Source organism: Balaenoptera borealis, assembly GCF_965194805.1.
Source record: "Balaenoptera borealis genome assembly, chromosome: 4".
Lineage (NCBI taxonomy): Eukaryota > Metazoa > Chordata > Mammalia > Artiodactyla > Balaenopteridae > Balaenoptera > Balaenoptera borealis.
In genome coordinates, this window is record NC_138861.1 from 41,454,682 (window position 1) to 41,481,243 (window position 26,562).

Sequence of the window (26,562 nt, forward strand, 5' to 3'; positions counted from 1 at the left end):
TTGCTGGCTACTCTCCTTTGCTAGTTTGTTTCAGGCCTTAGTGTTAGAGAGCCCTAGGGCTTAGGCCCTGAGTGTTTGCCAATACTCTTTCTAGATATTCTTACTCAATTTCTTGGTTTTAAATAAACTGTCAGATTTTTACTTCTAATCTGTATCTTTTTTTTTTTTTTTTTTTTAAAACTGATTGCTTTAGCTCTTTTTTTTTTTAAATTAATTAATTTATTTATGGCTGTGTTGGGTCTTCGTTTCTGTGCGAGGGCTTTCTCCAGCTGTGGCAAGTGGGGGCCACTCTTCATCGCGGTGCGCGGGCCTCTCACTATCGCGGCCTCTCTTGTTGCGGAGCACAGGCTCCAGACGCGCAGGCTCAGTAGTTGTGGCTCACGGGCCCAGTTGCTCCGCGGCATGTGGGATCTTCCCAGACCAGGGCTCGAACCCGTGTCCCCTGCATTGGCAGACAGACTCTCAACCACTGCGCCACCAGGGAAGCCCCCTAATCTGTATCTTTGAACTCCAGGTTTGCCTATCGAACTCCCTACTTGATTGATATCTTCATTGGATGTCAGTGAGGCATTTAACATGTCTGAAATGGTGTTCCTGAGCTCAACAATTTTATCCACCCTTCTGTTTTAGACCAAAGTCCTCTGTGGTCATCCTTGACCATTCACAGTTCATTCCAAATATATCTGGAATCTAACCAGTTCTTACTACCTCCGTTGCTATCACTTGGAGCAAGTCATTACCACCAACCTGGATTTTTATTGCTTACCTGGTCTCCCTGTGTCATTGTGTCCCTGTCTGTCCCCCTGCCCACACACTTTGTGGAAGTTTATTTTAGATGGTCACCTCACCCAGAAGGTCTCGTGATCTTGCCTCTGACCTGTCTCTTACTACCACTTCCCTTACTCTTCTAGCCAGACTGTCCTGGACAAGCTAGGAACATTCTTAATGTAGGGCTTTGGCACTCGTTTTTCTGTGCTTGGAACACTCTTCACTTAGATGGCCACAGTGCTTGCTCTTTTACCTCTTAAGTCAGACCCTGCTGATAGGTTCATTTTATTAAAAACCCTGTCTAGTCCTTGTTTTCCTTATTTTTTTTTTCTATAGTTTCACTTGTGGCTACTAGAAAAATTCCATGTGGACAAGTTTTCTTTTTTCTTTTTTTGGTCCAGCTCACTGATGACGGGCTTCCTTTTCAGGGTAGAAAGAAATTGGGTCAATAGCGTGGTCATTGAGGGTGGGGACCAGGAATTGAGTTACATAAGTGGTGGTTTTCTTGATGGGGGACATCATTTAGTCAGATGATACTGTGAGTCAAGCTCCCATCTGCTACATCTCTGAATAGGGCTTGGCATGGTTCTCTTTGAAAGGGTTCATTTGAAAATGCTTCCAAAAAGAATGTGTTTACTTTTTAAAAAATGGTTTGGCTTGTTCGGTGATTGATATAATCAAGTTACTTTCCCATAGGCCAACTTGAAGGAGTTTTAACATCCATCTAATAAAAAATACTATAAGAGGTAATTCTTAAGTTTCCCATTTAATATTTTACATACTTAATACATAGATATTAAGTATTAACAGGTGGCTTTTCTCTACTTGATTCTTTCCACCCAGAACAATTTATCTTGGTCTTTCACAGGAAAATTTCTGTGACCAGGGATACAAATTTTGAATCTTTGAAAATGTTATTGAAGACCTTTATGTTAAGGCATGACTGAAATAGGTAGCAAAACTAACACTTGATTTGAAATTGGCTTTTGCTTCTTTAATGTGTACATTTGAGTAGCACCACTAATTTGAAGAGTGCTCATGTGGGGAGAAAAGATACTAGGGGGAGTATCCTAGATTATTAGGGTGAGCCTAATGTAATTATACAAGTTCTTAAATGTGGAAGTGTGAGGCTGAAGAGGAGGTTGGGATAATGCGATGTGAAGACTGCCCGATGTTGCTGGCTTTGAGGATGGAGAAAGGGCCAGGGGCCAAGGGAAGTGAGTGGCCTCTAAAAGCTGGAAAATGCAAAGAAGTTCTCAGTGACATGTTGACTGATAGAATGTCCCATCATTATCCCACATTGCACGCGTAAGTCTCAGCACCACCACCAATATAATTACTGAGAACAATTTTAAAATTTTTTGGCATATGGCCCAGTACATTTTTACAGTACTGTGTTAACACTGCTGGAGCACATGGCCAGAACTTACATTCTCCTTAGCCCTTGTGTGGTCTCAGTGCTACAAGTATATGTTCTTAATGCCCACTTCCAGTCTTTTAAGTTCATTGCTCTAGTTTTAGCTGAAGCTTGTTCTCTGGTTGATTGCTCAAGAAGTTCATTTTCTGAGTTCTTGTATGTTGAATACAGTTGGTTATTTGCTTTGTACCTGAAAGTCACTTTTATTGGATCTAAAATCCTCAGTTTGCTCTTTGAGCACCTTAAGTGTACCACTCCTATTTTCTTCTGGCAATAAAGAATTGCTAATGAAAGTCTGAGGATAATTAATTTTCCTTCCCTTACAAGTCACTTTCTGGTTTTGGCTAAAAGCCCAAAGAATTTTTTGTTACTTTAAAATCGAATCATTTTATAAAATGAGTTTTGGTAATAGTCTGATTGAATAGTCTCAGGTATGCAGTACAGGCATACCTTGGAGATACTGTGGGTTTGGTTCCAGACCACCTCAATAAAGTGAATATCACAGCAGAGTGAGTTTTGGGAATTTTTTGGTTTCCCAGTGCATATAAGAGTTGTGTTTACCCTATACTGTGGTCTATTAAGTGTGCAATAGCATTGTCTTAAAATGTATATACCTTAATTTAAAAATACTTTATTGCTAAAAAATGCTAATCATCATATGAATCTTCAGTGAGTCATAATCTTTTTGCTGGTAGAGGGTTTGAAATATTGCAAGAATTACCAAAATGTGACAGACAGGAAATGAGCAAATGCTGTTGGAAAAATGACGCCGTTAGAACTGCTTGACGCAAAGCGTAGTCAAACCAAGGAATGTCTGTACAATCTTTATATATAGTTTCAAAAAAAACTTTTTGGGGGGGGGTAAAATTTTCCTGAACTATAGTTTTTGGCATTTGTTCTGTTTCCTTGACTTTTTTTTTTTTAATATTTATTTATTTTTGGCTGAGTTGGGTCTTTGTTGCTGCGTGCAGGCTTTCTCTAATTGCGGCCAGTGGGGGCTACTCTTCGTTGCGGTGCACGGGCTTCTCATTGTGGTGGTTTCTCTTGTTGCGGAGCACGGGCTCTAGGCGCGCGGAGTTCAGTAGCTGTGGCTCACGGGCCCTAGAGCGCAGGTTCAGTAGTTGCGGCTCACGGGCTTAGTTGCTCTGTGGCATGTGGGATCTTCCTGACCAGGGATCGAACCCATGTCCCCTGCATTGGGAGGTGGACTCTGAACCACTGCGCCACCAGGGAAGTCCCCCTTGACTTGTTTTTAACAGGACCTTTGCCTATAATCTTCTGGCAGCTGTTGTAGTTCCTAACCATCCATGTGATAAACTCCTTGGGCTGTATCTCTGCAAGACGCGTTGGCCAATTACTGCTCATGGAATAAACCTGGCCAGTTTCTGTTTTTGAATGGCCTGCAAACTAAGAATGGCCTTTCCATTTTTATATGGCTGAAAAAAGTTAAAATATTTCACTACATGTGAAGATTATGTGAAATTCAGATTCCAGTATCCCCAAGTGAAGTTTTATTGGAAGACAGCCACATTCATTTCATCTTCATGTATTGTCAGTTGCTGCTTTTTGCACTACCGTGGCAGAGTTGAGTAGTTGTGACAGATCATATGTGGTACCCTCATCACTTTGCACTACACTGCAAATTGCAGTGACTTAACTCCACGTTTTGAGCGCCACATGTACGACCTGTGTAAGAAAATACCCTCAAAGGTGTAATACATAAAATCTCATTACACATCAGCATTAACAGGTGAATCAATTTTTTTCTTGCATGTACAGATGAATCTTTAAAAAAATAGCACTTTAAATAAATTAAAAGGGACAACCATCAAGTATTCAAATTGTGAAGAAATAGTTGAAAACCTAGACTCCAAGCTGCCAGGTGAATTGATTTAATGATGAAGGATCACTAACTTTGAACCCTAATTAGGTGAAATGTTATACTCCACCCCAAAAGAAAGATCTGTATTACAGAAAAAAATTTACTCAATAATCATCATAGTTTGACTTCATTAATAGAAATTTTACAGAGATTTGTTTCCTCTCTTTCTGCTTACGTAATATCCTCAATTTTGCCTCTTGGCCACTTACAGAAAAAGCTTACTGGCACATGCTGTAAATAAGGAAATAAAGCATTCAAATCCCATGGATAGGGTTTCAGCAAAACTCACAATGAAGAAGTTATTTTATTTATAAAATAAATATTTTATGAGTATTTATGTATGTGTCAGGTCCTCTGGGCCAGTCCAGTGTACTATTACACTTCCACTGCTAAACGTGAGATTGACTGAAAGGAGGCCTGACTCCTTGTTGGATGCTTTGGGTATTGGAGACCTTCCTGGTCAAGTAAAGATAGTGTTTTCTGGAATGCGCCAGCCTCAGAAACTCTTGGAAAACTGTCTCCCACCCCATTACCTGAAGCATAGCTGCTGCCTCAAAGGGACCTTCACTTCACAGAGACCCTTAAGTACCTGGACCTGAATCACCGGTGGCTCAGCTAAGTTAAAAGCTAATGGTATCCACTGTGCTGCTGTGGCTGTCCAGCCTCAGCGCCAGCTATGCAGAGCTGAAGTGAATGTGGTTGGTCACTGCTCAGTGAGCTGAACTCAAGGCTGTTCTCGTAGATCTGGACATGAACAGTCACCTTTGCTGACTCTTGGGCCTGCCACTTGCAAGACTATTCAGGCAGATTAAAACACCCTTTTTAAAGGCCATATGTTGTGGGAACAAATTGTGGCTGCTGGTTGGACCATCTGGGTCACTCATGTAGATGCCTGTGGTAAAGGCCAGTTCTCTTGATATGACCTAGTAAAATCAAGGTGCTGATCAAGCCTGCACCACCCAGACTGCTCTCACACATGGCTACGTGTCCACCATCATGGGCTGTGCACACAGTAAAGAACTCTTCCTCATGCATGGCAGACTTGTGACTCCTGCCAAAAGTCAGCCCATTTGTCTTGAGGTAGTTGAGGCCATATCACATAGACTGACTACTGATGGACTAACTACACCGGTCCTTTGGTCACCTTTCAGGGTAGCTGATGGTGCCTCAGCACTGTTAACACACTTTTAGGTTACAATGTTGCTGTCCCAGTCGGATCAACTGACTTTGGCCACACAATTGCAGCCCTTCAAGCTAATATGTCATATGTGTCATGTTCTTAGTTTTCTGGACCACTTGCAATCTAGCAATGCAGTGCTTTTTGTTACAAAGGCCACCTGGCAATGAGCCAATAGAGTATTTGATGGCTATTTCACAGCTGCCTACCATCCACGGATATCTAGCACTGTTGAGCTTTAAAAAGGTTTTTGACTCTATCACCCTCACCTCCGGTACTACATACCTGACTGGGTCACAGAATATGGCAATCCCCCAAAAAGGATCATCTCATCTTGGCTGCCTCCTGGATGATAATCAGGACAGAAGGTCTAGGTCAAAGTAGGGATAACTGGAGAAAATATGAAATTATAGGTACAGATTTTGTGGCAGTGGAGGGAAGACAACAACCATGGCACCTGGGAAGAAAACAACTTAGATCCCAGGGAAGGGGAAAAATTAATGCACTCTTTGACCCCTAGGTCATCAGTTCTCAACCTTGGGCCTATTGGTATTTAGGCTGGATAATTTGTAGTTGTGAGGGACTGTCCTGTGCATTGTGGGACGTTTCGCAGTATCACTGGCCTCTACCCACTAGATGCCAGTAGCACCTTTCCCCAAGTTGTGACAAAAATGTTTTCAGACATTGCCAAATGTCCCCCATGGGGCAAAATTTCCCCCAGTTGAGAACCACTACTTTTCATCCAAAACTGCTACCTGAATCAAGTGGCAGTTGCAGCTAACAGTCTGACTTGCTACTGACTTGTCATTTCTGTCCATGTGCTACGTAAACAGGAAAATTCATATAGACATGGTTGGTCCTGAACTATTCTGCTGTGCCTGGTGCCATCAACAGCAGCTTCCAAATGCAAACAAGTACAAATGTACAAACACAGAACAACACAATCTTGATTCAATCTGGCTGATCACATGCTTTTTTAAAACAATTGAAATATAGTTGATATGCTAGTTTCAGGAGCGTTACATAGTGATTTGACATTTGCATATATTATGAAACAATCACCACAATAAGTTACGAAACTATTCTGAAAGTTATTACAATATTGACCATATTCCTTATGCTGTATATTATATCCTCATGGCTTATTTACTTTATAACTGGAGGTTTGTACCCCTTAGTCCCCTTCACCTATTCTGCTCCCCCCTCCCCGGCAACCACAGAAAACTAGTTTGTTCTCTGTATCTAAGTCTTTTTGTTGTTTGTTTCTTAGATTACACTTACAAGTGAGATCATATATTTATCTCTGTCTGACTTATTTCACTTAGCACAATACCCTCTAAATCCATCCATGTTGTCACAAATAGCAAGATATTTTTGATGTCTAAGTAATATTCCATTGTATGTATATACCACATCTTTATCCATTCACCTATTGTAAAAATGCTGCAGTGAACACTGGTGCATGTATCTTTTCAAATTAGTAAATACCCAGAAGTGAAATTGCTGGATCATATGCTAGTTCTGTCTTCAGTTTTTTGAGGAAACTTCATACTGTTTTCATAGTCACTGCACCAATTGACAATCCCACTAGCAATGCATGAGGGTTTCCTTTTCTCCATATCCCAGATACTTGTTATTTGTTGTCTTTTTTGATGATAGCCATTCTGACAGATGTGAAGTGTGGTTTTGATATGCATTTCCCTGACAGTGATGTTAAGCATTTTTTCATGTGTCTGTTGGCCATCTGTATGTCTTCTTTGGAAAAATGTCTATTCAGATGCTCTGCCCATTTAAAAATTGGCTTTTTTTTTTTAATGTTGAGTTGTATGAGTTCTGTGTATATTTTGGATATTAACCCCTTATTGAATATATTATTTGCAAATATACTTTTCCATTCAGTAGGCTGGCTTTTTGTTTTGTTGATGATTTCCTCTGCTGTGCAAAAGCTTTTTAGTTTGATGTTGTCCCATTTGTTTATTTTGGCCTTCATTTCCCTTGCCTGAGAAGATAGATCCAAAAAAATATTGCTAAGACCAATGTCAAAGAGCATACTGCCTATGTTTTCTTCTAAGAGGACTTTTATGGTTTCAGGTCTTATATTTAGGTCTTTAATCCATTTTGAATTTATTTTTGTATATGGTGTGGGCAAGTAGTCCAGTTTGATTCTTTTGCATGTAGCTGTCCAGATTTCCTGACACTATTATTGAAGAGGCTGTCTTTTCCTCATTGTATATTCTTGCCTCCTTTGTCATAGATTAATTGCTCATTTAAGTGTGGGTTTATTTCTGGGCTCTCTATTCTGTTCCATTGATCTACGTGTCTGTTTTTGTGCCAGTACCATACTGTTTTGAATGACTGTAGCTTTGTAATTAGTTTGAAAAATCAGGGAGTGTGATACCTCCAGCTTTGTCCTTTCTCTAGATTGCTTTGACTAGTCAGGGTCTTTTGTGTTTCCATACAGATTTTAGAATTATTTGTTCTAGCTCTGTGAAAAATGCCTTTGGTATTTTGATAGGGATTGCACTGAATCTGTAGATTGTCTTGGGTTGTATGGTCATTTTAACAATATGAATTCTTCCAATCCATGAGCATGGTGTATCTTTCAATTTGTTTGTGTTGTCATTTTCTTTCATCAGTGTCCTATAGTTTTCAGAGTATAAGTCTTTTACTTCTTTGGTTAGATTTATTCCTAGGTAATTTATTTCTTTTGATGTAATTGTAAATGGGATTGTTTTCTTAATTTCTCTTTCTGGTAGTTCATTATTCATGTATAGAAATGCAACAGATTTCTGTATATTAATTTTGTATCTTGCAACTTTACTGAATTTATTTATTAGTTCTAACACATTTTTGGTTGCATCTTTATGATTTTCCATATAGAATCATGTCACCTGCAAACAGTTTTACTTTTTCCTTTCTAAGTTGGATTTTTCTTTCTTTTTTCTTTTTTTTTTTTTTGGTCTGATTGCTGTGGCTGGGATTTTCAATACTATGTTGAATAAAAGTGGTGAGAGTGGGCCTCCTTGTCTTATTCCTGATCTTAGAGGAAACGCTTTCAGTTTTTCACCTTTGAGTATGATGTTGGCTGTCAGTTTGTCATAGATGGCCTATATTATGTTGGGGTACATTCCCTCTATACCCACTTCATGGATAGTGTTTATCATAAATGGATGTTGGGTTTTGTTAAAAGCTTTTCCTGCATCTATTGAGATTATCATGATTTTTATTCTTCAATTTGTTAATGTGTATCACATTGACTGATTTGTGGGATAAATCCCACTTGATCATGGTATATGATCCTTTTAATGTGTTGTTAAATTTGGTTTGCTAATCTTTTGTTGAGGATTTTTGCATCTATGATATTGGCCTGTAATTTTCTTTTTTTGTTGTGTCTTTGGTTTTGGTATCCAGGTGGTGCTGGCCTCATAGAATGAGTTCAGAACCATTCTTTCCTCTTCAGTTTTTTGGAATACTTTGAGAACGTTAGGCGTTAACTCTTCTTTAAATGTTTGGTAGAATTAACCTGTAAAGCCATCTGGTCCTGGACTTGTTTTGTTAGGAGTTTTTTTTTTTTTTAATTACTGATTCAATTTCATTACTGGTAATTGGTCTGCTCATATTTTCTTTTTTTAAAAAAATTTTTATTTATTTATTTAATTATTTATAGCTGTGTTGGGTCTTCGTTTCTGTGCAAGGGCTTTCTCTAGTTGTGGCAAGTGGGGGCCACTCTTCATCGCGGTGCGCAGGCCTCTCATTATCGCGGCCTCTCTTGTTGCGGAGCACAGGCTCCAGACGCGCAGGCTCAGTAATTGTGGCTCACGGGCCTAGTTGCTCCGTGGCATGTGGGATCTTCCCAGACCAGGGCTCGAACCCGTGTCCCCTGCATTGACAGGCAGATTCTCAACCACTGCGCCACCAGGGAAGCCCCTGTTCATATTTTCTATTTCTTCCTGATTCATTCTTGGGAGCTTGTATGTTTCTAGGAATTTATCCATTTCTTCTAGGTTGTCCATTTTAGTGGCATGTAATTGATGTAGTAGTATCTTATGATCCTTTGCATTTCTGTTCTTTTCAAAGAATCAGCACTTAGTTTTATTGTTTTTTAACTCTCTATTTCATTTGCTTCCACTCTTACCTTGATGATTTCTTTCCTTCCATTAACTTTTGGGTTTTTTTGTTCTTCTTTTCCTAGTTCCTTTAGGTATAAGGTTAGGTTGTTTATTTGAGATTTTTCTTGTTTCCTATGGTAGGCTTGTATTGCTATAAATATCTCTCTTAGAACTGCTTTTGCTGCATCCCATAGGTCTTGGATTGTGTTTCCATTTTTATTTGTCTCCAGGTATTTTTTTATTTCCTCTTTGATTTCTTCAGTTGTTTAGTAGTATGTTGTTTAGTCTGCACGTGTTTGTGTTTTTTTGCAGTTTTTTTCTTGCAGTTGATTTCTAGTCTCATACCTTTGTGGTCAGAAAAGGTGCTTGGTATTATTTCCATTTTCTTAAATTTATTGAGACTTGTTTTGTGGCCTATCCTGGAGAATATTCCATGTCAGGTGAAGAGAATTCTTTTTGGACGAAATGTTTTGTAGATATCTATTAATTCCATCTGGTCTTATGTGTCATTTAAGGTCAGTGTTGCCTTTATTGATTTTCTGTCTGGATGATCTGCCCATTGATATAAGTGGGGTATTAAAGTCCCCTACTATTATTGTATTACTGTCAGTTTCTCCCTGTATGTTAATATTTGTTTTATGTATTTAGGTGCTCCTATGTTGGATGCATATATATTTACAATTGTTATATTGTTGGATTGACCCCTTTTTTTTTTTTAAATAAATTTATTTATTTATTTTTGGCTGCGTTGGGTCTTTGTTGCTGTGCGTGGGTTTTCACTGGTTGCGTCCAGTGGGGGCTACTCTTTGTTGCGGTGAGCGGGCTTCTCATTGTGGTGGCTTCTCTTGTTGTGGAGCACGGGCTCCAGGCACGTGGGCTTCAGTAGTTGCAGCATGCGGGCTCAGTAGTTGTGGCTCGCAGGCTCAGTCGTTGTGGCACAGGGGCTTAGTTGCTCCATGGCATGTGGGATCTTCCCGGACCAGGGCTTGAACCCATGTCCCCTGCATTGGCAGGCGGATTCTTAAGCACTTCACCACCAGGGAAGTCCCCAGATTGACCCCTTTATCATTAAAGGGGGGTCACTGCCCTTCTTTGTCTCTTGTTACAGTCTTTGTTTTGAAGTCTATTATGTCTGATGTAAGTATTGTTCTAAGTATGTAAGTATGATTGTAAGTATGTAAGTATTGTTCCCCCAGCTTTCTTTTCCTTTTCATTTGCACAGAATCTTTTTTCATCCCTTCACTTTCAGTCTGTGTGTCTTTAGACATGAAGTGAGTCTGTTCTTTTGGCTGTGCCGTGCAGTATGCAGGATCTTAGTTCCTGACCAGGGATCAAACCTGTGCCCCCTGCAGTGGAAGTACAGAGCCCTAAGCAGGGAAGTCCCTGAAGTGAGTCTCTTGTAGGCAGCATATATATGTGTTTTGTTTTTTTGAGTTTTAAAAAATCTAATCAGCCACTCTGTCTCTTGGTTGGAACATTTAGTTCACTTACATTTAATGTAATTATTGATAAGATATGTACTTACTGCCATTCTGTTAATTGTTTTGGGGTTGTTTTTGTAGTTCTTTTTTGTTCCTTGTTGTTTTGCTCTCTTCAGTTGTGATTTGATGACTGTATTTACTGTTATGTTTGGATTCCTTTCTCTTTTGTGTATGTGTATCTATTTTAGGTTTTTCGTTTGTGGTTACCATGAGTTGTGTATGTGTGTGCATAAATTTATGATCTCTTATGTTTGAACACATTCTAACCACCCTACATTTTTACTCCCCACCACATTTAATGTTTTTGATGTCATATTTTACTTATTTTTGTTTTGTGTATCCCTAACTACTTATTGTGGATATAGATGATCTTTCCACTTTTGTCTTTTAATCTTTCTACTAGCTTTGTAAGTGTTGATCTACTACTTTCACTGTTTTGCCTTTACTGATGAGATTTTTCCCTTCATAATTTTCATTTTCTAGTTGTAGCCTTTTCTACTTAGAGAAGTCCCTTTAACATTTCTTGTAAAGCTGGTTTAGTTGTGCTGAACTCTTTTGGCTTTTGCTTGTCTGTAAAACTTTCTCTCTCTTTCAAATGTGAATGAGAACCTTGCTCGGTAGAGCATGCTTGGTTGTAGGGGTTTTCTTTTCATCACTTTGAATATATCGTGCCACTCCCTTCCAGCCTGTGATTGTGATATTCCTCCTGTTTGTGGGTCATCAACCCGGGGTGTGGGTCCTGACTATACTGAGTCTGCACCCCTCATACCCATCTTGTTGGATTCCTTCTTTATGTCTTTAGTTGTGGAAAATCTTTTCTGCTAGTCTTTAGGTTGTCTGCATAGATAGTTGCTCTGTAAGTAGTTGTAATTTTGGTGTGTGTGTGTGGGAGGAGGCAAGTTCAGGCCTGATGGTAGCAGTCCTCATTGCTAAATACTAAAGAAAAAAAGCTTACTTTCTGCAGCTGAGCACCAGCTTGAGTGATGTGGGTCCTGGCTTTGTGGGGAACATCGGTGCGAGGAGTCTGCTCAGCAGCTCTGTTTGTGAATGTGTAGTCTCTCTCTCAAGTGGCATATGACATAGAGGCCACCCATTCCCATCCAGCAGGGATAGCCTGACACACATGCAGAGGGGCAGTCGTCCCACTTGGTAGTTAGCCTTAAAGATGCACAGTGTCTTGGTGCCCTATTTTCTGTTGCTCTCTGACCTTGCCCCCAGTTCCCTCATTGTAGTGGACAACTAGGCTTTTTCATAGCCCAGCCAGGCCCCTCTGGCCAGCAAAGATGCAGGCCTCTGCCTGCTCCCCCGCATTCATCTTCCCTAGAGTGCGCTGTACGTACAGAATAATCGGATACTTTATTCATCACCACATCTATTTTTTAAAAGCTTTGATGTTTTATATGTCTAAAGAGAAGACACCACTGTTTCCCTAGCATAATCTTAGGCATAGTACCGCACTGAAGAGTTAGCCACGTGCTCTGAGGCTCTTTTGAATTAACAACTCTGCTCTAAAGCTGTTGGCCACGTGGGGGCCTGAGAAACAACGTGGTGGGCCTCAGTGATCCTCTGAGTCGGAGCTCTATCATCTATTAAAAACCTGGGTATGATTGGAGAGATAAATGTAGTTGTTTCTTTAACTGTAAAGAACAACTAAATGTGGGCCAATATTTTGGTATTGTCAGTCAATTCCTGTTAAAAGAGGACAGATAACTGGCAGGTAATTCTCCTTTCTGAATAATGAATTTGAATCATTCCTTTGCCTGAAAAAAGCTTCATTGAGTTATTCCTTAATTTGTAGTATTTGTAGATAAATAAACAATCCATGGTTTACATACAATTAAGATTCCTTTAAAAATCCAAAATGTATCCCAGACTCTGAAATATAAATTTATTGGCGTAAGTAGTTGAGCTGATCTATTAGATTCCAAAATACTAAAATGTTTTGTGCTACATGTGTATGAAAACCTCAGTTTAAGATTGCTTTGCTGTTGCCAAGAGCACAGCTCTACAGACACAGATCTTTTCAAGATCTGATGTTCCAAGCATTCAAATATTTCCTATTAAACTAAAAAAGGAATCCCCATGAATGGATCAGTCCATGTTTGAGTTTCTAGGTAACATCAGTATGAACTGCCTATATAAAACTGAGAAGCCAAGCACGGATCTTCTTTTTTTAAAATGACTTTTTTTTTTTAATGTATTTTTGGCTGTGTTGGGTCTTTGTTGCCGCACACGGGCTTTCTCTAGTTGTAGTGAGTGGTGTCTACTCTTCGTTGCGGTGCGCGGGTTTCTCATTGCGGTGGCTTCTCTTGTGGAGCACAGGCTCTCGGCTTGCAGGCTCAGTAGTTGTGGTGCACAGGCTTAATTGCTCTGCGGCATAGTGGGATCTTCCCAGACCAGGGCTTGAACCCATGTCCCCTGCATTGGCAGGCAGATTCTTAACCACTGCGCCACCAGGGAAGCCCCTTCTTTTCTTCTTGAAAGGAATAAATTCAAGGCTTTGTTCTCTGCAATTCATTCTAATCATGACTATTATATTTGCGAAGTTACAACTTTTTACAATAAAACAAACAAATCAATTCTACTTGTTTAACTGTTAAAGAGAAATGTATCACTTTAGCAAAACAAATATAAAAAGTACTGAATCGGCAATATCAGTAGAGCTAGGTTTTGCTTTAGGCTTTGCCATACCTTTATGACCTTAGGCAAATTATTTAACCTCTGCAGGTTGAGCTCTGATTCTCAGACTTTTCTGTGGTTTAACAGGATGAGATTGCAATTAGGTGAAAGGCCCCTAGATGGTGGTGTTGTTCTGAGTTAGGCTTTGTATTTCCCCCCTCTCTAACTACAGTGAAATAAAAAGGAGTAGGTTAGAAAATTATTTCCTATTTAGTTCTGAAAAATTCACTGTTAAGCATTCGTTTAAAATGGCATTCAAAATGGCACTGAATTATGAATCATATGGTACATGTACATCTGACATTAATTAAAAAGAATAAACCATTGATTATACCAAATATCCCCTTATAATTAGCCTATATCATCACTATTTCTCCACGTATATTTATCTAAGCTTAAGAAGCTGAACAAAAACTGTAAACAATTATTGTTAAGAGTACTGATATATAACAAACCCTATAGAAAAATACATTTTGTTTTTTTCAAATGCCATTTCTAAAATTTTGATAAATGTACTGATTTTTTTTCATTATGAATGTTTCAGACTGTATTAAAAACCTGTGATTTCCATGAGCACAAATGACAGCCATATAAGCAAGGGCAGCTTTTAAAGAAATCTGCTGTCTTTTAGTGTTCAAAAGGGTAAGAATAATATATGAAATGACTTCTCTAGTTTTAACCCACCAAAGAAAAAGGATTTGGAGATTCTAGTTTGAGGAGGATTGGATGAACAATATGAGGTTTTCAACTAAAATTCCTGAAAGGAACAAGAATACATTTCTATTTCTTCACTATGAAATTCACTGAGTATAAAAATCATGTTCAGTCAATATACAGAATAAGAAAGTACCTGTGAAGGGGCTTCCCTGGTGGTGCCGTGGTTAAGAATCTGCCTGCCAATGCAGGGGACACGGGTTTGATCCCTGGTCCAGGAAGATCCCACATGCCGCAGAGCAACTAAGCCTGTGCACCACAACTACTGAGCCTGCGCTCTGGAGCCCATGAGCCACAACTACTGAAGCCCGTGCACCTAGAGCCCGTGCTCTGCAACAAGAGAAGCCACCGCATTGAGAAGCCCGTACACCACAACGAAGAGTAGCCCCTGCTCGCCGGAACTAGAGAAAGCCCACGCACAGCAATGAAGACCCAACGCAGCCAAAAATAAAATAAATAAATAAATAAAAAAGTACCTATGAAAAACCTACACCATGCTACATTTTTACTTCTTGTCAGTTGAGTAGGTAATAAATGGCAAGCAAAAAATGTAGCATGATGGAGTGGAAGACATAAAACTGCAAAGTTTGTTTCAATAAAGACTTTTGTCAATAAAGAGGAAAGACATTGGAGCATATTGGATCCAAGATAGTATTGCTATTATGTGAAAGTTATCCATCCATCCATCCAGCCAGCCAGCCAGCCAACCAATCAACCAACCAAAAAACCTCTATTGAGCCTATATGGTGCAAAGGGCTGGAGATATAAAGATAAGATACCAACTCCATTCTCAAAAACCTCAGTCTAATATGTATGAGAAAAGGACTTTGAAAAGTTCAGTTCGGTTTATTATAGTGTCAAGTAGATTTACAACTATTGCACTTATCATTCTGCTGACAGAGGCCAAAATTTAAAAGGAATATTTTTCTCCAATAAAGCTAGGTTTTCATGATCTTTGATATAAGATGTTAAAATTACACAGGCAAAGAAATATACCTCATGTCCTATCCCAGACACTACCCCCCACTTCCCACTTTCCTGCTGTTGTACAAGCTTGCTGCAAATAGGAACTTAGTTGGGATAATATGCTTTAAGCCATCCATTTCTTATGAAATGAGTGAAATTTGACCAGTTTTCTTTATACAGTCCTCTTTACCCAAAACACCAAAACATGTAGAACAAACAGCTCCCATATTCCAAAATCAATTTTAACCATATACTGGGAAATGAACTTCAATCAAAGAGTAAATATCTCCTCCCTTACAGAACCCCACGTGGTGTTCACATGATGGTTTCACCACTTACTGCCTAACTTTTCAGACAGTGGAAACAAAAACAAAAGCTAAAAAGTGGCCCAGCATATGAAACTCTTCTCAAAAATAGAAGAAAGTTATGAACATAGTTGGGAAAGTGTTTTACATTTCCAATGAAATTCTATTCCATTGATCTGTTCGGAAGATTGTCTTCGACCTATTTGGCTTTAGCCCATAAACTGTAATTGATTCAGTGTTGCAAGGAACCACTTTTATCTTAAGCCTGGAATGCATAACAATGGATAGCAGGAAAGTGGTTTCTTATTTACTCTAATAACTGTGCAGGGAAGAGCTGGAGAAAAAAGAAAACAACCCCAAAAGTATCAGCCTTCAGATTCTCAAATTATTTTTCGCTCTGATTATATTTGGAAGAATGAGCTGGGGGTTTGGCATTGTTTTCCATCTTAACAGTTGCTCTGTATTCTGAGATATATGTGATTCATAATGTACCACTATAACAAGACATAGTTTTATATATTACTGGGGTAACTCAAAGAAAATGAATTTTTCTTTGGGTACCAGTAATTGTCAAAAGAATGATTGCAGATTCAGAAAATGTGCTTATAATAACCCTGTTAACATAAAGTATACACAGAGGAAAGAAATTAAGTACTGTAGGTATGTGGACGGGTTAGTTGTATTAGCAAGGCATTTCAGGATGGTTTTGGTTCTTTTGACTAAGGTACATCAAATGTCAACCCCCTTCAAACACTGGGACAAAGGGGGAACACTTGCTACCACAGGAGCGTGTGGTGACTGTGAGCTGATTCACCATGTGCTCACAAAGGCTCCCACTAGTCAATGAACTACCCTCTCCTGGAGCAAGGCTTTGCTCCAGTAATAAGGATAATGCGCTCAAGCTGTTAGAATTAATTTGAATATCAATAATGAAATTTAGGTTACCAACCATGGCCTGATAGTTACAGCATGTAGAATAACAAATGTCCTCTTTTAAAACTAAAGTAGAAAATGAGGAAGCACGGTTAATTTACTTGTGCTGATGAACACAGAGGTCCAAGTGCAACTTCTGCTTGTAAGTGTCCTCATGCTGCCCTGTCACCAGACGCTTTCCCCGGGGAAGGGTCTGCCTGCCTTGCTAATCCTGCTTGATGTCCTCCTTGGTAGAAATGTGCTCATGGGTTTCCGTGCGCACGTTTCTACTGTGAATGAAAGCTAACTACAAAATCAGATGTTTTCTGCTTTCAGAATATTCTAGTATACCATGTACAGCATAGATATTTCTTTCAGTTTAAAAAAATAGTGCAAAAACATATCTGATAGTCAAAGTGATAGTTCAAGTGAGTTCTTGTGCCAAGGAACACAGTCAAGCTTTCACCTTTAGCCGACTTGTAAAAACTGAATGTAGGTTTTGGGAAATATTCCAGATTTTCCCCTCAATTCTCCACTCATCCAGTCATCATCTACAGATTCCAGCTCTGTTATTATGTCTCCAGCCTGTAAGAAGACAGGAATTGAAAATAATTATTAGTTTCTATTGAGGGTAAGCATGGTAAGCAGCCCACCTGGAGAGGCACGTACATCTTCTCTTTATATAACTCATTTATCTTGATTTGCCGAGAGGATTAAACGATGTACCACAAAGATGACCTAACCCTAATGATGCCATTAGCTTGTATGCTCTTTTCCTCAGAGCGCATTCCTTTGCCATTGTCACCCTTGTTGCACTTTTATTTTCCTGGTGGTATTTTGTGCCCCCCAAATTCACCACTCTTAATCTAAAATTCTTCTTTAATAAATAAAAATACCAGCTATCATATATATAAAATTTTTTTCCCCCATCTAACAGTTATTTATTGAGTACCCACTATGTGTCAGACACTATTCTGGGCACTATGGATACAGCGAAGAGTAAAGACCTTATTCTAGAGTTGGGAGATGAGTAAGCCAGCAGAGGAGGACAGAAAGTGTGGGCTGCCATCTCATTAGGGCAGCCAGGTGACACTTAAGCAAAGATCTGAAGATGAGAGAGCGAGCCATATGTTTACTGTATGCCTTGTCCTTTTCTATGTACTTCATGGGAATTAACTCATTTATTTTATTTTTATTTTTTTAACAAACTAAGAATAGTGGAAATTAATTCATTTAAACAACAACGCAGTTCTAGAAGTGGGTACTATTATTATCCCCATTTTTGAGAAATATTTTTATAGATTTCCTTATTTTAAAGAAAAGGAAACTGAAGGTCAGATTACGTGACTTGCTCAGTGTCGCATGTCTAGTTAGTGGTAGAGACAGGATTCAAATTTAGTGTGATTCCAGGGCCTGTATTGTTAACTATTAGGCATGAGGTCACCACGTTTTACAGTAGACCTTTTTACTTAGAAAGGTTTTTACTACAATTGCTTTTTCTTAACATCCTGAGCACTTTGTACTCTATATTTATTCTTCCACATAATGGTATTCTCCTCTACCATTTGGTTTATTCCATTCCTCCACGGCCTCAATATCAAATTTGCATTCTTTCCTGTCTTAAAGAGCTTCACCCTGACTCAGCACATGATTTATCCTCATCAGGTTAGTCAAAGGGGTTGTGTATCTTATTCGTGTATGAATTATAATTCCTCAATTTCAAAAATTATGTCTTCATCTGTTATCTCCTGAAACTATTTTGTTCTTTATGGTTTCTAACTGTTGCTTAGAATCTGGGTTTAGGATTCTATAATGGTCGAAGATGACCCTGGGTACTTTTAAGAATATCTTTATCAGGCTAAATGGATTTATTTGTAGCCCTAGGACATTGCCCTTTCGAAAACTGGTTTGATTTAAGGCCTTTCTTAAGGGAAAATGCTGACTATCCCATGTCATTAATTTACCTTGCTAAAATCTGTAAAAATTCTGGCATTCAAAGTTTCTGTTAGAAGTAAGTTCCTTCCACTTCCTAAACTATAATATAATCACTGACTAAAACAAATTTTCTTAGCTCTGGTCCATACATACATACTATGTCAGTTTTCTGAGGGCTAGGACAATTTAAAAAAAGTTTTATTTACTAATATTCTGTGGATATTTAATAAAATATTAATGATCAACAACTCTGAAAGTGGTGCAGAATCCCTTAACTAAAAAACTCTAGAACTATCTTGCTTACAGCCAGGCATTTGTAAAATGAAGACAACCTATTTTCTGGATGATACTGTGAATTCTGTTACATTGACATAACCTAAATGAAGGCCAAAATAATATCCAAAAAGTCTGAATCCAGAGTGTTCACTTGCAGTAACATTTTATGTAAAGATAAAAGGAATTAATTTTGAGCCACTGACTCTCAAGATTGAAAAGGACTGGGGCAACAGTTTCCAAACATTTGGATTTTATGGACCAATAAATTAAAAAAAAAAAAAAGAAACTGATATAGGGTTACCAATTATAATTTTGCATAAGAAATCTATATCATTTACTAATAATATTTTATAACAGAAATGACATTTTAATATGAAAAAGAAGAAATTCTCAGAATAAAGTAAAACTCCATCACAAAATAGAAAAGTTAGCAACCTTATATATCTAGGCATGCCTCCCCTTCTCCATGGCTCCCCTAAAGCCTGCACATACCCAATATCACGGTTTTCCTCATTTTGTTGTAGACAGGTGAAAACCTTGTTTGGGTACCCACTGTCTTAAGTCTCATCTTGTCCAATCACTCCTGGATACTTTAATTCCTTCTATGGCATCCCTGCCTCTGAGTATCTCCGATGATGGAGAATTTCCCACTGTCTGACACAGGCTCTTCTGACAGCAATGACTTACTAAAGCCACCCTCCTTCCTTTGGCCCAATCCCAAAGTACTACCCTGGGTGCTGTCCTCTGACCACGGTCGAACTGTGGACTGCGGAAACAGGATCATGGAAGTATTCTTTTTACTTTAAAAAAATAAAAGGTACTTCTTTGATGAAGTAAGATTAAGATTAGATTTTAGGCTTCTAAAAAAAACTTCTGCAAAGTACCTTAACCTTTTGGGATCATTTCCCTAACGTCTAGTCAGTGTCTTTGTGGACAAGACTCCGGTGTCTTATGAGGCACTGCTGCAGAGGCCAGCTGTAGTAGGTGCCACCTGATTTCTCCACTGGTTTCAAAGACATGACAGTAGCAGGCTGCAAGGGCCATGTAGAGGATCATCCTTTACTAGGGCTATCAACGAAACCTCCAACGTTAGTGAGATCACATGTTATAAGGCCAAGGAATAAGGAACTTGGTAGGTGATTGTGGTGCTATAGATATCAATAAGGCTTTCTTTAAATGCCTTGCTGATAATTTACATTTGCCCTGTTCACTTTCTCTAATCTCATCCTTTAGAATGAGGGTCTGAGATCTGTTCATTCTTGACTAATGATCAATACTCCACCCAAATGTTCCACCCTTCAGTGGAAGACATTTCAAAATTTATAGCTGCTTAATGCAATTACAAAAAGATACACATTCTGACCTTGAAGGAAAGCTCATCTTCATTCTCCCCATGGAAATCATACAAGGCTTTGGCCTTCCTTCCCTTCAGTGCTAAAGCAGCCATACTTTTAGCCTCAGCTGTGAAGACACCAAAAATTCAAATATATACAAAGACATTGGACTAAAACACAAGTTGAACATTTTAAGAAACCCCCTTGTCATTCCCAGGACATAATACTTTCAATTAACTTTGAATTCACTTAACTTGCAAAAAGATGAAGGATGCTGTCTTAGCAGGAAAAAAATTATACAAAATATATTAATATTTAGGAGACAAAATTAGCCATTATTAATTGAAGGCATTTTTTAATCTCTTTTCCCCATAACTTCAACAAATTATATGAAGAAAGTTTGCATAACTTTATGAATCAACTTGCAAAAGTAGGCAAACAACTTAAATTGAACATGGCCAGAGGGAAATGGAATATGTATCATTTCAAAGGTCTCGCGCTCCCCTTAGAGGGTAAGAGCCTTCCTTGCAGCTGTCGCACCTGGGCAGGGCCGCACGAAGACTGCGGGGAAGATGCCCTCCCTGTCGCGCAGTCTGCCCTTGTACCAGTCGGGGTCCACACGTTCCATGATCAGGATCCGGTCTCCCCTCTTGAAGGACAAGTCGTCGCTGGTCTCCGCTGTGAAACTGTGAAGAGCTTCGCACCATTCTGCAGAAAGACTGTTCTCCTGTCACAAATCAGAAGTTCGGTAAGAAATGTGAGATTTTATTTGAGATTAATTTCTACAAAGCTTAAAAAGTGGTGGAAAAAAAGCTAAGGGGTCATAAGATTTCAAAGCCTGAAGGCCACTTTAAATCACTCAATACCTTATGTCACTATTGAGTTTCAGAAATAAAAGTTTCCAATAACTTTTTTCTTAAAATAGAATTCTAAATGACAGATGTGATAAAATTTGTGACTTTCTGCTTTCAAGGACTATATAATGCTTAAGCAAAAATTTTTTCTAATTATTATCTATGACATTAGTTACACTAAAATTAGATAAAAGCTTGCAATATTTGTGTATAGTATTTATGACACTATGAAAACAATCTGGCAAAGCATATAATTTTCAGTGAGGTTCTTCTTTATCTAAATTAGGAAGGATCAGAATGGGCAGTCTTTTAATTCCCAGGTCTCTACATGGTTCAGAGGCTATCAGATTCCATGGCACAGGACTTCATTAGTTCACACTTTTAATTTTATGAGGCGTAGTTAGCTCCAAGGCTGGCAGGACAATCACCCAGATATGGTGGGCTAGTGTGACGGAATGCTCCAACAGGAATGGTTTTACTGCAAACACATCAGAAGAAGGTTCTGCCCCGCGAAGAGGCATCACTGCCAAGTCACGATGGGAGCCCTATGTTCAAGAAGCCCAAGCAGAGAGGCAAGGGTAACACTAAGAGCAAAGGCTTGGAGCCCGCCAGTCAGCTCTGCCACCTCCTAGCTGACACTGGGCAGGAAGCTTCTCTATTCTGAGCCTCAGCTTCATCTCAGAGTTGCTTCAGGGATCAAAGGAGGTAATGCGTGTAGAACGCTTAGCACAGTGCCTGGTACATCTTAAGTTCTCATCAACTGATGGCTTGAAGGAAAAACAAAAAATTAAACAAACAAAAAACCCTAACCCTACCGTCTTGTTCCTGTACTTGGGTAACCAACCCTAAAGAATGGTACTTGTCACTCCCAAGAAATACAGGGAACCATGTGAACATTTCCTTTGGGAGAACTGTAGTCCCTTTCTTTCCTGTTTGACTTTATCAGTGGGGGGAAGATGAAAGAATTGAGAGACACACAGCCTAATTACCACTGACATTTTGACAAACAATGACCCCATCAGGCTCACTCCTCTAAAATATGTCACAAAAAACAATGGAAGTCACCCACATTCCTATTCAGTTTAAACACTTCTGAAGCCATGTTATACAGTGTAAAAATTTTAATCCATTTTTTTTCTCTCTCCCATTATAAAAATAATACAAATGTTCCTAAACATTTGGCAGTTTGGAAATATACGAAGAATGGGAAAAACACCCAACCACCTATAATCTCACTACCTAAGGGCAACTGAATGGTAACAAACACATTTCCTCATAGTCTTTTTATGCTATATATTCAATTTCCCTATAATACATGTTTTCCTCCCATGCCATTTACTTTACAAATCTAGTTTTTAATGGCCTCAGAACATTCTCCCGATAATGATCATATTTAGGTTATTTCCAATTTTTTCTTGTTACAGTAACATCACCATAACCATTTTTGTGACTAAAACCTTGTCTCATTTTTCATCCTTTTCTTAGGGTGAGAAATAAAAACAATGATAACAATAATCTGTACTTTCTCTGTTTTAACATTCACATACTTATAATTACTTATTTACTGTTGAGTTGTATTGAATCTTCATTAACTAGATACGTTAAATGGTATTTTATTGTCTCTTTACAAGGCATTTCTTTGATTACTATAAGGTTAAATACTTTTTTAATATCAGCCACTTATAGTATCTCTTTCATGAATATTCTAATAATATCTCTTTCCTTGTTTTTTATCAGGCTTTGCATGTCTTTCTAATTCATTTGTACGAGCTCTATATGCAATAAAGATATTAATCATCTATTTACTTCAAATATTTGCTACATGAATTAAAAAATGACTTACAGGGCTTCCCTGGTAGCGCAGTGGTTAAGAGTCTGCCTGCCAATGCAGGGGACACGGGTTCAAGCCCTGGTCTGGGAAGATCCCACATGCTGCAGAGCAACTAGGCCCGTGGGCCACAACTACTGAGCCTGCACTCTAGAGCCCGCGAGCCACAACTACTAAGCCCGCGTGCCTAGAGCCCATGCTCCACAACAAGAGAAGCCACCACAATGAGAAGCCCACGCACTGCAACGAAGAGTAGCCCCCGCTCTCTGCAACTAGAGAAAGCCCGCACACAGCAACGAAGACCCAACGCAGCCAAAAATAAATAAATAAATAAATTTAAAAAAAAAACAAAAAATGATTTATAACATTTTCTTTTGATAATTATGATTTTAATAGTCCTCCCAGAGATAAAACTTGGCTTTCACTACAGTCATCTATTCAAGCAGCCTACCTGATAATTTGCACCAGAATCTTCTTTTTTGGTTTTCGGTGGTACCTTTGTGCCTGTATTTTAAAAAAATGTCAAAACTTCAGATGTAAAGACCATATAGTATTGGAGAAAAACTGTGGGGGGAGAGTGAAAAGTCTGGGATTCCAGATCAGTCTCTTCATGTACTGGCTACGTAACTTTGCCCGGCAGTACCCTCTCCGGATTTGTTTCCTTTACTGTTAGGTGAAGGAGGATACACATTAGTTACACTCTATAGGCCATTTCTGTTTGAAACTCAGTGATTTTTTTTCCTGCCATTTCTAATATGAAGCCACCACTAATTACCTAAAACACCAAAACCAGCTCTTTGAGAGACTGCCACAACAATGACTATCCCAATAATGATGTTTACCATTTAAAAATCATTTTTCCTTCTACCTTAAAAAATACGGCAATATGGATTATTATGCAACTTAAGAATTAACCTATTATCTGGTTTATTTGAATTAGGATAGGACATAATAAAAAACCATATTCTCTGTACTCACTTAAAACATTTGTACCAGAGGTGGGATGATCCTCAATGAGCTCCACAAAGTTAAGGGGGAAGATCCCAGATCTCTCTCGAAGTTCTCCTCTTGCCCACTCGTCATTCACATACTCTTTAAGAATAATAATTTCTCCCTCTGAGAAACTTAACTCATCCTTCTGGTCTCCAATATACTCAAATCGAGCAACACATCTTGGGCCTCTGAAGAAAGAAAATCACATTTGTGGGTTAAACTAGAGAGTACTAACTTTCAAAATGCCTTAAAACCTTCATTTAGTCTTTCAATAAATATTTATTCTGTGTTTACTTTGGAACAAGGTATACTAGGCATAGTTTAAAATTTTCCATGAAAAAGAATAAGCTATATTTCTAAATGATAGTCCTTACTTTTTTAGATATGAACCTATTCACTCAGAAAGGCTAAAGTCAAGGTCACAAGTACAGGCAGAATCCCAGATAAGCAGCTGGTGGTTGGTTAATGTTGCACGTCTTTTGATCACCTTTTCTTCATGACAGAATCTCCCCAGTCTCCTTGTCTTTGTATCCTTGGGCCACAGTAATCCAGGGCCAAGTCTGAACCCTCTCAGTCATAAATGCACTGAGTTTAGGAGTGTTAACCCTGAGAATCTCAGGGCAAGACATCAAACTTCCATGGCAGAAATGCAATGGGCACCAGCTGGGCAGGGTAGATGCTCAATGTATGCTGAATCAGTGAGCTGTGTATATAGATGAATGGCCTTCAAAACTAGAAGGTTCGAAGAAAACAGAAACTCGGCTTATTATCTTATAACATTTAATCTCATATCTTACACTGTTGTTTTAAAAATGATTTTTGTATCTCCTTTAAAAAGGCTTCATTTCTGAGAATTAGAACGATCCTTAAATGATCTACAATTTTGACTGAAAATAAGATAAAAACAGAGATGAAATTGTGTCCCTAGAAGACATGACTGAATCCCAAACCTTTGATTTGAGGCTTTGGAAAGGAAGTTTCAACAGCTATGACTAAGGAGATGCAATTGTCTGAAGAGAAAATGTGGGTACTCGCTCCAACCAAAGTCTGATTTAAGTCAGGTCAATGGATCAACAGCCATGAAAGTCCACTTTAAATTCAACCTGCTGACACAGAAAAACTGAACCTGAAATAGAATTAAACTATTGTGGCATCAGAAGTTTTCTTATTTGTGATAACCTTTGCATTTATTTTCTGAAGTCCTCAGGGAGCATATCTTCTTATGTCTGACCTATTCAAAGACAGGTTTACAGTCTTCAGCAGGTACTGAATTCTATTAATTTGCTCATTTAACTGGAATATAAAGTTGCATTGTGGCAATGTTTTAAATCACAAAGGAGTTACAGTGATGCAGAAAAGGATAGGTCTTCAAACATAAAGAAGACCCCCCCCCCCAAATTAACCCTTCCTTTACTTTCTTCTAGTTCCTCTCAAAAACAAAACAATACAAAATGCCTAGCAGTTTTTGTAGGGTTTATATTTCTGTTAGGTTTACTTTTTTGTTCATTAAAAAAAAAAATTTATTTATTTTGCTGCACCGGGTCTTAGTCGTGGCACGTGGGATCTTCGTTGCAGCATGTGGAATCTTTAGTTTCGGCATGCGGGGGTCTTTTAGTTGCGGCATGCGAGATCTTTTAGTTGCAGCATGCGGGATCTTTTAGTTGCGGCATGCGGACTCTTAGTTGCGGAACGTGGGATCTAGTTCCCTGACCAGGGATTGAACCCGAGCCCCCTGCACTGGAGGCACGGAGTCTTAGCTACTGGATCACGAGGGAAGTCCCTCTATCAGGTTTAAATATTTTCTGTTGTTGCAGGAAGTGGGGGGACCCCTTCCAGGGCTTGAGAGTGGGCTCTCGTCTAACATTCGGAAATGAATTGTCCGAGGAGACACATGTACTGACAAAGCAAAAGACTTTATTGGGAAGGGGTGCCTGGGTGGAGAGCAGCGGGGTAAGAGACCCCAGGAGAACTGCTCTGCCACATGGCTCGCAGTCTCAGGTTTTATGGTAATGGGGTTAGTTTCCGGGTTGTCTCTGCCCAGTCATCTTGGTTGGCCCATATTTAGTCTGACTCAGGGTCCTTCCTGGTGGTGCGCGCATCTCTCAGCCAAGATGGATTCCAGTGCGAAGGATTCTGGGACTTTGGTAGGACAATATTATGGGCTGGCGTCTCCTCCCTCTTTTCGGCCCCTCCTGAATTCTCCTGGTTAGCAGCAAGTTCCTTATCGGGACCTCCTGTTGTGAGACAACTCGTGCAAGTGGTTATCATCGTGCCTAGCCAAGGTGGGTGATTTCGGTCAACGGTTCCCTAACACTGTGACAAAAATATTTGAACCTTCTAGAAATCTGTTGGTAGATAAACAGCAGAAGGCCAGCACAAAATGCCCTGGATGATGAAACCTCTCTGCTCGGGTGAGGCCAGGCTGTGGGATGCACTGGGATAGACTGTTTGTGCCTGTCTACGTGGCCTGTTTTGATATGGAGAGTTGCTTCTATCAGCATGTTGCAATTTCACCAGAATTTTTAAACAAGTAGTGTTCCTCATAATTAAAAAGACACATTGAGAATCTGAATAATCATACATCTGAAGTGTTTAAGCTTATTAATTCTGTATGACATAAATGCTCACATCCTTTGTATTTTGTTCAAAACAACACAAGTAAAACTTACTTAACACAATGAGATGCGACGGATTCCCTTTTCCCATTTCCTCCTGGAACATCAGTCTAGTAAAGACAAAAATCAAGACAACAGCTGTATTCTTTCAGATTTTAATAAGATAAATTTAAGCTAAGTAATTAGCAAATTCATGACTGAAGTTAACCAGTTTAGCTAGGTGTTAAACCGACGAAATGTACCACAGGTGCTACAAAGGTATGAAATCCAGAATTTGGGTTTTTAAAAAAATGCGTAACTTGTGATGTAGCCTTCCT

The 26,562-nt window shown here is 39.0% G+C and overlaps 1 protein-coding gene and 2 long non-coding RNA genes across 18 annotated transcripts in view; 1 reads left to right on the top strand and 2 right to left on the bottom strand.

Moving 5' to 3' along the window:
- Positions 1-1,076: 1,076 nt before the first annotated feature.
- On the bottom strand, positions 1,077-5,604 carry LOC309627262. The gene is made up of 2 exons (XR_014243639.1): positions 5,530-5,604; positions 1,077-3,871 (listed from the first exon to the last, which is right to left on the bottom strand). It is a non-coding gene; the product is annotated as an uncharacterized lncRNA (long non-coding RNA).
- Positions 5,605-10,434: 4,830 nt separating this feature from the next.
- LOC309627256 lies at positions 10,435-14,697 on the top strand. Its single transcript, XR_014243633.1, has 2 exons — positions 10,435-10,494; positions 10,536-14,697. It is a non-coding gene; the product is annotated as an uncharacterized lncRNA (long non-coding RNA).
- Positions 14,698-15,053: 356 nt separating this feature from the next.
- Positions 15,054-26,562, bottom strand: part of SH3D19 (SH3 domain containing 19) — a 180,400-nt gene continuing 168,891 nt past the window's right edge. For 10 of the 16 annotated variants that reach the window (XM_082388975.1, XM_082388967.1, XM_082388974.1 and 7 more), the window contains 6 exons: positions 26,300-26,355; positions 23,616-23,818; positions 23,089-23,141; positions 20,496-20,682; positions 19,985-20,082; positions 15,054-16,995 (listed from right to left, as the gene is read on the bottom strand). In XM_082388975.1, coding sequence (XP_082245101.1) covers positions 16,879-16,995; positions 19,985-20,082; positions 20,496-20,682; positions 23,089-23,141; positions 23,616-23,818; positions 26,300-26,355 — 714 coding nt within the window. In that variant the 3' untranslated portion in view covers positions 15,054-16,878. The other 6 variants (XM_082388978.1, XR_014243599.1, XM_082388981.1 and 3 more) reach the window with 6 other exon arrangements.